Genomic DNA, 12,757 nt, shown 5'->3' on the forward strand with positions numbered 1-12,757 from the left:
CTGACATGCGGCTGCCAGTGGCTCAAGAAAATGAGCTGCAATTGGATTTTGCCTTTTTTTATTTAAAGTTTTTATTGATTCTTATGGAGTGAATTAAATGTGAACAGCAGAATGGAAAGGGATCTAAGCACCTCTGTGAAGGAAATGGGACCCACAAATGTGACACATCCGTCTCTGCTGGGAGGGAAAACAGGGCCCTGGGGACTCCACGGGGGGGGGGGGGGGGAGATAGGAAGGAGGGGCAGGCGATGGGGGCTCCGCCACTCCCACCATCCTCAGAGCAGCTCTTGTCTCCAGGCCCCTGACCAGCCTGGGCTTTCCCAGAGGTGACCTTCCATGGGTCACCGTCCTCCCCAACCTATTGGGAATTCATATGCACCTAGGTTGGAGGCTCGGGTGTTTGAGTGCTTGCGTTCTTGCTCGTGGTATTAAAATGGAAAGGAGGAAGAAAGCAGGGCTGGGTGTGGTGGCACAGGCCTGTAATCCCAGCAGCCCTGGAGGCCGAGGCAGAAGGGTCACAAGTTCAAAGCCAGCCTCAGAGACTTAGCAAGGCCCTAAGCGACTCAGTGAGATCCTGTCTCTAAATACAAATATAAAGGGCTGGGGATGTGGCCCCGTGGTTAAGCACCCCTGGGTTCAATCCCCGGTACCAAAAGAAGAGAAAGGAAAGTAGGGAGGAGGAGGCAGAGGGTGGGCGAGGAAGGCAGCAGGGATGGCAAGAAGGCAGAGGGGGTGCTGCTGGGGGGAGGCTACATGTGCCCGACTGTGCCACCCAGGTCCAGGACCATTCTGACCCCTTTCGAACTCTCGCACCTGCAGTCCCACACCCACCTGCTCCCTGGCAGCACCGGGGTCCCCTGCAGCCTGCCTTCCTGCCAGCCACTCCAGGCATACCCACTTCCAGGACTCCCCACCGCCCTCTCGGCATCCCGGGGTATGGCAGCTTGCAGAGAGAAGGCCCTCACACTGTTGCTTCTGGACGGTGGCCACCAGGCAGCCAGATGCCCCGGAGCTGGGGAGGGACGAGTTCCAATGCTCATCCCACTGAGCTCTTTTTTTCCACCTGGCTCTTACTCTGCCTGGGTGAAGGTCTCGGCCTTTTCTCCTGTGCACCTGGGGTCATGGCCAGAGGCTTCCAGGTAGAGCTGCAGTTGATGAGCCTGGATCGTCTCTAACCGTCCCAAGGAGTGCCGCCTGGGTTCTGTTGATAATCTAGGAGTTCTTTCTTTGAGCAATGAGGTCCCTCCTGCCTCACAAGGAGACCAGCTGACCCCAGAAGACCTCACCTAACCAAGGGAAGGGCTGCATGGTGTATGGCACAGGCTGGGTGGCCTTTCCCAGGAGCTTGGTCAGCGGCCACCACTCTGGGGCAGGGAGGGTACCCTGAGTTCATCTGGGAAAGCTTGGGTTCAGAGAGGCCAACCACTTGCTCAGGGTCACACAGCTGGCGTGTGGACCAAAACAGATTAGCAGTCTATCACCGTGCCCTAAATCTAGTGACAGGAGCCCCTTGTCCCTGGCCAGCTCCGGGATGGTGTCCTGCAAGGCCATGGCTGCCCTGCTGGTGGTGCACGCAGCCACCATGCTGGCCTCCCAGACAGAAGCCTTTATGCCCATCTTCACCTACAGTGACCTCCAGAGGATGCAGGTAAGGAGCCCTGTGGGTGGGTAACATGGCTGCACCAGTCCCTGAGTGGCCCAGGCTGAATCAGGGCTGGCATCTCTGAAGCAAGCTCTCCACCATCAGCTACCTATGCCAGGGCCACCAAGCAGAGTGTCAGGACCAGAGAACCTGAAGGCCAATGGTCCCTCCATGTCAGTGGCTCGCTGGGTGACACCTTTCCCATCTCTGCCTGTCGTTCAGACCGAGTTTTCAATTAACAAGCCAATTACTATTTCCTGGGCCTCTCTGTGCCAGGGGCTGCCCTGGTGAGGGGCCTGATCATGCAGGAAACCTAAGCCCCATCCCTGCTTTCGTGGAGCAGACTGGGAGCTGGGACCCAAACCACAAATCACAGAAAATTAACAGTCGAAGGCAAAGAGAGATCACGAGGTGAGAGGAGATGAATTGTCCCCCAATTGTCTGGTGTCTGTATGGCATTTGACTCCCTGTAACCAAGAAAGGAAGAAATGGGACTTTTGTGCCCCAGCCTGAGACCAAAGCCCCAGCAGGGCCAGGTGTCTGTTAGTTCTGTAGGGGTCTCATGGCTCTGTGGCACGGCCTGTCCCTGCCTACACACCATGTGGGACAGGTCTCCACACTCCCAAGGAATGGGGCCCTTTGCAGAGACCTGGCTGAACCCAGCTGCCCCCACCAGGGCAGATGCCCCCCCCCAGACCTTCCTCCCACACCCGCCAGCCGCTCACTCTCCCCAGAGGACAACCCATCTCCTCGAATCACCCCCTCAGCAGGTGCATAGCAGAATCCCAAGAGTGCCATTAGAGACACCAGAGGAGTGGGGTGTGTCTGATCTCGGTCCTGGGGACCTGGTACTCAGCGTGCCAGGTAAGATTTGGGGTTGGATAGAAATAGACAAACTCGGTGGAACGCAAGTTAGCAAATTGGTAACCAAAGGACGCGACGTATTCATCCATTGCACGGTTTCCCTTCCCGTAATTGCCAGGCACTGGGATTTTTATGAAGAAGCTGCAAACTCCTTCTTCCATAATTCATCTCCCTGTCTTGCCTCTTATAAATCACTTCCCAGGGACTCTGAGTTCTGGGCCACCCCATGGCGCCCTCACAGGCTGGGCTGTCTTGCTACCTTTTTTATAGGCTCTCGGCTACGAAAGACACATTTTCACACTTAATATGCACCGAGGGTGGCCGTTATTCTCAGCGTTTTAACTTAATTAACAGTAACAATCTGGGTGCAGTGTTTTGACCGCAAAGGAGTGAGCTCCCCTTAGAGCCGGGCTGTGGGCGAGCAGTTCCAAGGGCGGTCCTCAGCCTCAGGTACCTGCGACTGCTCAAGCAGGAGACACCTGGTGACAAGGTTCTCTTGTCCTTGGGAGTTCAGGCCAGTGCTGAGCGACTGGAGATGGGCAGGGGGCCTCTGGTGGGTTGAGGGAGGGCAGTTATGTGCAACGTAATGCTGTGCCCCTAGGAAAAGGAACGGAACAAAGGACAAAAGAAATCCCTGAGCGTGTGGCAGAGGTCTGAGGAGGAAGGTCCCCGAGACCCCGAGGAGACCTCAGAGGAGGAAGAAAACAAAATGATCAAGGTAAGAAAACAGCGAAGAGAAACTGAGCCCCGTGGAGGCAGGGCCCACTAACCTCAGCCAGCCCTGGAATGTTCTAGGACATCCAAGCAACAAGCTCCATCCTGGTAGAGGGACACAGCCACCACCAACGAGACAAATTAATCATTTTAGGCACCAAGGAAGAATGTATGGTTGGGAGTGGCTGGGGGCAATCTGGGGCACTGCCTTGTGCAGGGGAGGGGCAGGGAAGGCCTCTTGGAGGAGGTGACATCTATTTCAAACCTGATGAAGAGAAGGAGCCACCCAGGCAGAGTTGAAGCAAAGGATTTTGGGAAAGAGCAGCAGTGCACAGGCCCCGCTCAGGAGCATTGTTGGCCCTCGGCCTCATGGCTGGGCTTACGGAAGAGCAAGAGGTGGGGGGGACAGCTCAGGCAGGGCCTAGCGCAATTGGGGTTCAAAGCAGCAACCTGACCAACTTAGAAAGATCTAGGGCAGCGCAAATGGAGACCATCAAGAGGCAGCTGCATCCCCAGGATAGAGATCTTGAGGGCAGCCGTTCCCTCCCTCCCCTCCTAGGCAGGAACAGGAGCTGGCCAGGGCCTGGGACCCTGGGAGGCAGGGACTGTCCGGCCTGCAGGGGGCCTTGAACTGCCGGCCCAGACAGCTCTCCAGCTTCCAAGACCCCTTCATTCAGGCAATGAACAAATACATTTTACAGTGTGCAAGGCACTGGGGACAGAGTAGAGAGCAGAGCAGACGGTAACCCCCACCCTGTGGAGAAGGAAAAGGTACTAAAAGGAAACACCACAAACAAGATAAATAAATACTGTAACATGGTCGGTATCAGTAGGCGCTATATGGAGGAAGATGGACCAGGACGAGGAGGCGAGGCGAGTTGCAATTTTAAATAGGGGGGCAGAGCAGGCTTCATGAATAGATAGTATTAGTGCAAAGACTTAAAGAGAAGGTGCAGTGGGCCTTGGGGATGTCTGGGAGAGGAGCTGTCCAAACAAAAGAATCCTCAATGCAAAGGTCCTGGGGCAGAGGAGGACCTGGTGCATTCAGGAAGAGCAAGGAGGCTGACTCGGAGTTGTTTAGACTGAGTTCACTCCACTGAGGTAGGAGCCCTTGGGGACCTTTGAAGAGAGAAGGGGCATAATCTGATTTACACTCTAAAGGGTTTTCCCAAGCTGCTATGTTGAGAACTGAGGGTGCAAAGGCAGAACTAGGAGAGACCACCAAGAAGGCAGGAGGGGGATGAGAGAGCCCAAACTGGAGGGAGGTCACGGTAGAGGGAGGACAAAGTGGCTGAATTTTGGAAATATTTTAAAGATAGAAGCCCATGGGATTTTCTGAAAGAATGGATATGGAATATGAAGAAAGAGAAACATAAAAACCAACTTCAAGTTTTGTGGCCAGAACAGCTAGAAGGGCAGATTTGCTACTAACTAAGAGAGCAAAGCCTCTGTTGGCTGAGAGCGGGAGACAGAAGATCAGGAGGTCAGGCTGGACCTGGGAACTGTAGTTGCTGCTGGCATCCAGGTGGAGATGTTGCACAGGCAGGTGGACGTGCAAGTCTGGATTCAAGAGCAAGGTTAGGACTGGAGATGTAAGCGTGGGAGTCACCAGGGAGCAGATGGAATCCCAAACCAGAGAGGGTGAGGGTCTTGCTGGGCCACACAGGAGTGGGGCAGAGTGAGCCAGGCTCCTCACCTCACACCTCCCTCTGGACGAGGCCCAGGGAGCTTTCCAGTTCTGACTGGCGTGTGGCCCAGAGAAGGACCTCCACATTCTCACTGCACTCAGCAGGGTGGGACTCCTTTTCTCCCTGCACTCACCACAGTCACGGTCACGGAGGGGACAGGGTGAGTCAGGCCGCTGGCAGGGACCAGGGGCACCTCTGAATGGCCTCTAACTTCGCCTGAGCCATAGAACACATACAGCCAACGGATGTCCCTCCTGGGGAGGCGTGGGGTAAGGAACCCCCCCACACACACACACACACCCCTTTTTGTCTCCTGACATCCATGCTACTCGGGGCTGGGAGGTCTTTCCCGAGCTACAGTACAACCTCCTCATCTTGGAGGAAGGAACACAGAGACACTCCTCAGGAACCTCAGCCCTGAGGGCCTGCTCTTTCCCACACCCCAGGAGACTGGGCCACTCTCCCCGGAGAAACCAGGGATCTCATGTCTGTGAGCTGCTTTGTGCAGCAAAACCATTAACCCAGGAAGTGCAGGGGGTGAGGGCAAGATTGGCCAGCACCCCTAGCTCTGCCTCAAGGCCATAAGCACCCCTCTTGGTGGACAGCTCCTGTAAGTCCCACTGTGTCCCCACCTACAAGAGAAACAGTAACTTGGGGGTAGAGAGCACAGACCCTGCAGCCAGGCCCCCATAATGTCTTCTTCCTGGGCTGCTCTGTGTGGCCTGAAGCAAGTCATCTTTGTCCTCAGTTTCCTCATCTGCAGAATGGGCCCTCTGACAGGCTGCACCTCACAGGATCATTTAATATAGATAAGCCCCTTGGAACCAGCCTGGGCCCTGCTGAGCTTAGCTGTTGGTTAGGGGAGGTGAGTTCCCTCCCTGTGGAAAGCCAGGCGGGGTTCCTGGAGCCCCACCCAGCCGGTTTCAGCTTCTACCTCAGGGGGAAGTCTCAGCAGGACTCTGCCCCCTGGTTAGAACTGGGACTGGAGCTAGGACTCTCAGTGGGACCCTGAGGCCCAGGGGATAGGCCACCAGCTGGATGAAGCGGCTCCCTAAGCCCTCCAGGCACCTGTAGGGCGCTCAGGGGTTAACGGCCCTCTCCACGCCTCTCTCTTCTTGTTAACGCTGCCTTATTTCACAGCTGACTGCTCCTGTGGAAATTGGAATAAGGATGAACTCCAAGCAGCTGGAAAAGTACCGGGCCGCCCTGGAAGGGCTGCTGAGTGAGGCGCTGCCCGGTAAGGGTGGGCGGCGGGCAGAGCGCAGCGGGGTCTCCGAGGCTCCCTGCGCCCACCCTGGGGGTCTATTGCAGCAGGCATCCCCCCTTCCCCAGCAGGGTTTGAGGACAGCTTGTTTGTTTTTCTGCTTCGCACTTGAGAACGGAGCTGCCTTCTCCTCCTGGGGCACAGCCCCATCTCAGAGGGAAGGACACTCAATCACAGGGCGGGCTGCTGGCTGCTGGTGGCCAAGTGGCCCCATCCTCCAGCTCAGGGGCCGTCTCAAGCCCTGGCCTCCAAGGCTCAGGCCGGTTCCAGACGTCCTCTGGCAGAGGGCCACGACAAATCAACCCCGGGGCCTCCCGGCTCCAGATATTCTCATTTCTTCCCAAGCACCTCCGAGGCCGGGAGGCTGCTGCAACGGGAACTGTGGATCAGCTTTTCCTTTTTTTCAATCTGTTCTGCAAATCGAAGTCCTGCGCCCCATTTGGCCTTGCCGATTCAAGCTCTGCCCGAGATACTTGTGCAAAGCTAGATCTTGTCTGACAAACAGCCACTAATTACTTCTTCTAGTCCAGGAGGAGAGGCGAGAGACTCGAGGAAGTGGTGTTAGAGAGGGAGAAACCCAGAGGTTAAATGATTTGCCCCAGGCTAGAGAGAGCTTCCAGTGCCTTCCAAAACGCCCATCCCTCGCCCCCAGTGCCCTGCTCCCCCGACCTGCAGCAGGTTTTAAAAGGCATTCTGCGGACTCTACAGAGCAGCAATCCTGTACTTTTTCCCAGCAGCCAAATGACGCTCCTAGGAGAAAGGTGGACCCTCCCAGGAAGCCCTACACACCTGGATGAGCCGAAAATCCTGCCCCACCCACAGCTGGCCTCTGAAGCCAAGGGCCCTCTCCAAAGCAGATCCCTCGCCGGCAAATAAAGCATGAAATACACAGAGATGACTCCTTTATTTAATATCCTAATTTCCAAAGGGCAAACTCAGGTCATGAGGCAAAGTGAAGGGGGCTGAGGAACTGGCCATAAATGGTGCATACATTAGCAAAATGTGTGCCTTTTGTAAGTATCAAGCTCTAATATTAACTCGGGTTGGTGGAATGGGAGGATCTGTCTGGCCCTTCCATTATGGGCAAGGAAACTGAAGCCCAGAGAGATGGCAAAGCAAGGGCTAGAATCCAGGTCTCTTGAATCTTGGTCTTTTTTCTGTGTACTGACAAGCTGAAGGTCTGATGGGCCTGAGGATTTCAGGGCCTCTGCATCAACCCCGTGCTGAGTAACTTCCAACCAGCCCTTTAACCTCAATGAGCCTTTGCAAAAGCAAGGTGGTAATATCTGCCTTGAGATCTGGGGACCGAGGCACCAGCAAAGAACAAATTACTATTATTATTATCACCTTGTGACTACATACTCCAGCATCCGCAGCAAAATTGCACAGCCAACCCACTTATTTCTGCCTTCTAAACAAAACTGGATGGGAAATTTCATTCTAATTTAATTTTACATTAATGAATGTTCATTTATTTATAAACTGGGGCCCTACAGGAATCGCAGCTCCCTCCACCCATAGGTTACCAGCAACTAGACGCAGTGTCCACTCTGTATTGCCACCTCACCACCCGCCACGAGCAAGGGCTCAGCCACAGATGATGGTCACCAGGGCAAGAAGACTCCGACTTTCCAAAAGGGCCCATGTTTGGGTATTCTGACTTCTCCTGAGGAACACCCAAGCCTTCCATGGGACCCAGGCCCTGCCCTACTTTGTGTTTCCACACATTTCTGTCACACATCCTAATCAACCTCAGAGCAGCTGCAATTTCCCAGCAAATGCTGCCAAAATCTGGTACTGAATGGAGAGGGCTGCTGCAGGGGCATGCTGCAGGGGAAGGCAGAGCAGAACAGGAATCCCCACCGCACACCCTGGGAGGAGCTGCATCCGGGACTGGTCCTCGCCCTACAGAGTTTCCCCCATGTCAGTTCACCCAATTATTTGTAACATCCTCCAAGAAGCAGGAAAACAAGAGGTTCAGGTCTCTCCAGGAAAAAAAAAAAAAAAACAACAAAACAAACAAACAAAAAAAACAGTGCATGTTCTTCCCTCGACCTATGCTGCAATCTGCCCCTCCACCAGCAGGAGGTGCTCCTTCCTACCCCACCCTATACCATTTGGGGAATTTTCCCTAAGATGGGGGGCAGGGGTTGGAGAACAGCACTGAAACCCACACCAGGGAAGGAAATGGGACCTCTAGGCAATGTCACCCCAGGCGGTCTAGTTTTGAAATGGGAATTGGTTCTGCAAGCATAGCACCTGGGCAGGGCCCTGTGTGTTCCTGTAGAAAAGCCCTGTTCAGCACTGCAGCCTGGCTGTCCGCGACCCTCACCCTGGGGCCTCTGATGTGTTTCTCAGTAATGAGTCACAGCAGGGACCCAGCCACCACCTACATCTGTATGCAGAGTGCCCCTGCGGCCTGCTTAGAAGTGGTGGCTCCTTTCTTCCCTCGTTTTCCTCCTCCTGCCACTCTTCGATTTCTCAAAAACAGCGCAAATAATTCTTCTTTGCCAACAAGCTCCTCCAGGTTCCACGGCAGCAGACTCGATTGCTTAGGGGACATGCGCAGCCCTGGAAGAAATGAAAATCGGAGGGAGGTGGGGGAGGAATCGGTAAGCTGAGCCAAGAGAAAAAGACCATGTTATCACAAAACAAGAAAAGAGATGACACTCCTGGTTAAAGCTTTTGAATGTGTCAAACAGAAACCAGTCAGAGTCGGAGATGGGAGGGTGCCCAGGACAACCTGGAGACCAGGGGACCATCCCTGATGCGGACTCCCAAAGGTGTATCCAGCACAATCTGCAAGAACCTCTGTGGTTAACAGGTACATTAGCCTGCGTGGTCTGGAATGTTCTTTACACTTAACCGGACCACGGGTAATTACCAAGCAACCTGAACCTGGCTTCACAAGATGGAGATGATGAAGTATTTTCTCGGTAACCGCTTCAGTGTGATTTCATAATTACCCAGCTACGTGGATTTGCCATGAAATTGAATAGTTAAAAGCAAAGAGTAATTGCCTGATATCTGTACTCTGTAATTTAGTATAATCTAATCATGGACAAAGCCCAAAAGAAAATACTCTGAAAGCGTTACATTTTTCTCCATACACCATTTATTATTGACATCGGCTAATGTATTCCATGCGTCTAAAGGAACTCTAACCTACGCATACCAAAGTGTAATCGTGGCCAAAAGGGTCAGTGTTTTATTTCGTTTCCATCAGATTATGAAAAGCAGGTGGCACAAGTGTCCACCAAACCTGTTCTGGTATTTTCCTGAGACTATTCATCCCCTTCACTGACACATCCCCAGACCTGGAGAGAACATGGTGGCTTCCTCTTGCACAAAGCAGACACAAGGAGGCAAGAAGTTGGGAGCTCCACAGGTCATCCCAGTCCAAATCTAAGCCACAAATGGCTTCTTCTTTTTTTTTTTTGTCAGCACTGGGGGTTGACCCCAGGGGCATTTTCTGCTGAGCTACATCCCCAGCCCTTTTTGGGACAGAGTCTCACTAAATTCCCAAGGGCCTCACTAAATTGCCCAGGCTGCCCTCAAACGGCAATCCTCCTGCCTCAGCCTCCCCAGTGGCTGGGATCACAGGCCTGTGCCACTACACCCGGCTTACACTCACTCCCCATCCCTCAGTGTGATGCCACCTGCAAAGTGGTTGAGAGGAAGCCTAGAATAGCTAAGGACCCCGGGTTGGGGCTGGGGCTCAGTGGCAGAGCGCTTGCCTAGCTCGTGGGAGGCCCTGGGTTTGACCTCAGCACCACATAAAAATTAATAAATAAAATAAAGCTATTGTGTCCAACTACTTCTTAAAAAAAAATAGCTAAGGACCTCAACGAGGTGGATCAAGGACGAGTCCACAGTCGGAGAGCATCTTAGAGGATCTGATAAATGTGTGCAGGGCTTTTTGCAGGAAGAGGAGAATGGAACCCACTAAAAGATTTATGGCCATTATTATTAGTATAAGGCTCCGAAGAGACAGAGAGGCCAGCAGGAAGGCAGGCGGTGTGGTGGCCCTCCAGGAATCCAGAGGGTGCTCTGAGCAGCCCTCGCCTCTGCAAAATGTGTGGATGTGGTTACTAAGTAGCTGTAGACACTGCAGCCTCTTTTTCCTCTTTTGCCTTTAATAAATCAGAAGACTGACAGCAGCCTGAGCCACTCACCTTTACCAAACTCCCACTAACGATGAGAAAGGAGGGCGCAGCCATGAACTTTTACAGTGTTTTCCTTTTCTTTAAAATATGCTTTCCCTCATCTGACAGGCCCCTGGGAGAGCCAGGTGGACAGCGGTGGCTGAGGAGCCCTGAGGCCAAGCCCATCCCAGGGACAGCATGTGGAAGGTTCTGCGGGGCAAAATAAAGAACAGGCAAACCAACCCCATTAAAATGGGTAAAAGGGTGCCTTGGGGGTGAAAAATGTCAATGGAGGACAGAGGAGGCCACAGAATTCCAGGAAAGGGGCAGGGCCAGAGCTGGGAGCTCAGAAGGCAAGCGGAAAGGCGGAGCCCTGGGAGGCAGGGGGTTACCACAAGGTTTCTCTCAGAGCTGGTGAAGAGGGGTGCTGCCGGGCACCCACTGTTAAGAAGTTGGGAGCCTGGGAGCCTGTGGATGCTCCATACCAAGGCCTGTTAGACCCAGAAGCCACCGTGGGGGCCATGGGTGGACCTGGGTGGCTGGAGACCACCACTACAAACATGCTGGGTTCCAGGCCAGAGGAAAGTCGACAAGATGTGGGGGAAGAGCTGTGGGCCATTTGGCCATAGGTGTGTATAAAAGTGGCAGCAGCATCTCTGGATACAAAGAAGATCAACAAAGCCCCCACTGTGTCCCACTACTGGGGTGGCTCCCATCAGTCTACATTTTTAAAGCGCCCTGAGATCCATTGTGATAGAACAGACCATAACTCTGAAACACTGCAACGTTCACCTTGTTTAAGCATCAGTTTCAAGCCCTCTCAGAACACACAGGGCCAGTATTGATGCCGAAAGGCTCATTCTTTATATATTGAACTGCACAGCTGCAAGGAGTAGCACAAATGTTACCAACTCATTTGTCATGCAAACAGTGCTTCAGAAAGAAATAAAATACTATTATGTGGTATATGTGTTAGGCAATCACTATATCAAATCCATGGCATTCCGTGCAAACACAGGCAGAGAAAAGGAAAACAACACTTGGTGAGAGAAATCGCACCACATGGGAGCAGCTAAGTCGGGGAGATGGGGAGGCTAACAACGGAAGCCTGACCGTGCAGAGGCTGTAATTTTCCCAGCAACGTGGCCAGTGTTGAATACCCCTGAGGTACAGCAAGTGGCAGGAATGCAAAACCCTCACAGAGGAGCATGGCCCAGGGTCCCAGGGAGGGAATGGATTGATGTAGGTCTGCTGGGTAAAGCTGCAAGGAGATACCAGGGAGGGGGGCTGGGGAAGGCAAGAACTAATGGGAGGGCTGGAAACACTAAGCGCGCAATAAATGCTGGGAAAGGGAGCTGATGAAGGATGTGGAAGGAATATGAAGTGAGCAAGGGAGGGTGGGTAAGACAATGAACTATAGCTCTACTTCCATTGCCATCACTTCCCATGCTTCCCTTAGGGGCTTCCTGCTAAGGGCCTTCTTGTAACCAAATCGCCTGCCCTGTGGGAGGGTCTACACAGCACTGGCAGGGAAGATTTGGGTTAAATATAAACAAGTAAGAGAGTGTGCCAGGCACTGTCCTAAGCACCTTACACAAATTATTTCTTCTAATCCTTAAATAGCAACCCTATAAGGTTTATTGGCAAACAGGCTAGAAATGTTAATTGGATACGATCACATATCTAATAGTTGTAGAGTTGGGATTTTAAATCAAACTCTCAGATCCAGAGCCCACATCTTACAACACAAGGACAGCATCAAGATTGGGAGTCTCTGGGGTCTCCCCTTACCTATCTCCCCTTATGAGAATCCTACCACGCAGCCACGCGGCCTCCTCTGAGCAGCCTCACCTGCCGACTCCCAACCAGGGCATTTGGCTTTTCTGTTTTTCTGATGGGTGGGGTGTCCTATTCCAGGCTGGAGCACATGGAGGCCAGAATCTGTCCTAGGGCAGTGCTGCATGCACTTGGCGCTTAACTTCGGCCAAGTGCAAGGCCAGGAAAAGAAGCCAGCCCACAGCAGACCGAAATGGGGACAAAGTCCCAGGGCATGCCACTGCCCAAACAAAACCAGATCAGACATTGGTCCTCAAGCACAGAAGGTGGCATATGATTTTGCCTCCTGACTGCTGGCAGTGGCTTGTCTCGAACTATTAAGCAATTCATCCATTAAATCAACCAGACTTTACTGAATACCTACCACGTGCCAGGGACTGCTCTGGGGATGAAGGACTCTGAGATAAACAACGCTAGACCTAACAAACAAGAGGAAAGGAGAGGGGCGGAGCAACAGGAGAAAACAAAAAATTAAAATTCATGAGACCTCCCCAATATGGCGGCTCCAAAGCCGAGTCAGACCTCCTCATCATGGCCGACTCATAGGCCAGTCGCCGACCTCCCCAATATGGCATCCGAGGCCGACCTTCCCATCATGGCGCAG

The 12,757-nt window shown here is 53.1% G+C and overlaps 1 protein-coding gene and 1 long non-coding RNA gene across 2 annotated transcripts; one reads left to right on the forward strand and one right to left on the reverse strand.

The window, feature by feature from the left end:
* The first annotated feature begins 1,531 nt into the window (after window positions 1–1,531).
* Mln (motilin) lies at window positions 1,532–7,048 on the forward strand. The gene is made up of 4 exons (XM_058585561.1): window positions 1,532–1,648; window positions 3,108–3,224; window positions 6,049–6,145; window positions 6,825–7,048. Exons 1-4 carry the CDS (start codon window positions 1,532–1,534, stop codon window positions 7,046–7,048), a joined length of 555 nt encoding a protein of 184 aa, XP_058441544.1.
* A 9-nt stretch (window positions 7,049–7,057) lies between these two features.
* On the reverse strand, window positions 7,058–12,757 carry LOC124106728 (uncharacterized). The gene is made up of 2 exons (XR_006856142.1): window positions 12,169–12,757; window positions 7,058–8,743 (listed from the first exon to the last, which is right to left on the reverse strand). It is a non-coding gene; the product is annotated as an uncharacterized LOC124106728 (long non-coding RNA).

This window comes from Marmota monax, unplaced genomic scaffold (genome assembly GCF_021218885.2).
Source record: "Marmota monax isolate L192 unplaced genomic scaffold, Marmota_monax_Labrador192_F-V1.1 WCK01_AAM20220418_F8-fsc00211, whole genome shotgun sequence".
Taxonomy (NCBI): Eukaryota; Metazoa; Chordata; class Mammalia; order Rodentia; family Sciuridae; genus Marmota; species Marmota monax.

What these genes read in the sequence shown, in the direction of transcription:
- Mln (XM_058585561.1), top strand. Translation starts at nt 1,532, where the DNA reads ATGGTGTCCTGCAAGGCCATGGCTGCCCTGCTGGTGGTGCACGCAGCC. An exon ending in GTGACCTCCAGAGGATGCAG is followed by an intron (nt 1,649 to 3,107) that starts GTAAGGAGCCCT and finishes CTGTGCCCCTAG; the next exon opens with GAAAAGGAACGGAACAAAGG. An exon ending in GCTGAGTGAGGCGCTGCCCG is followed by an intron (nt 6,146 to 6,824) that starts GTAAGGGTGGGC and finishes CCTCGCCCCCAG; the next exon opens with TGCCCTGCTCCCCCGACCTG.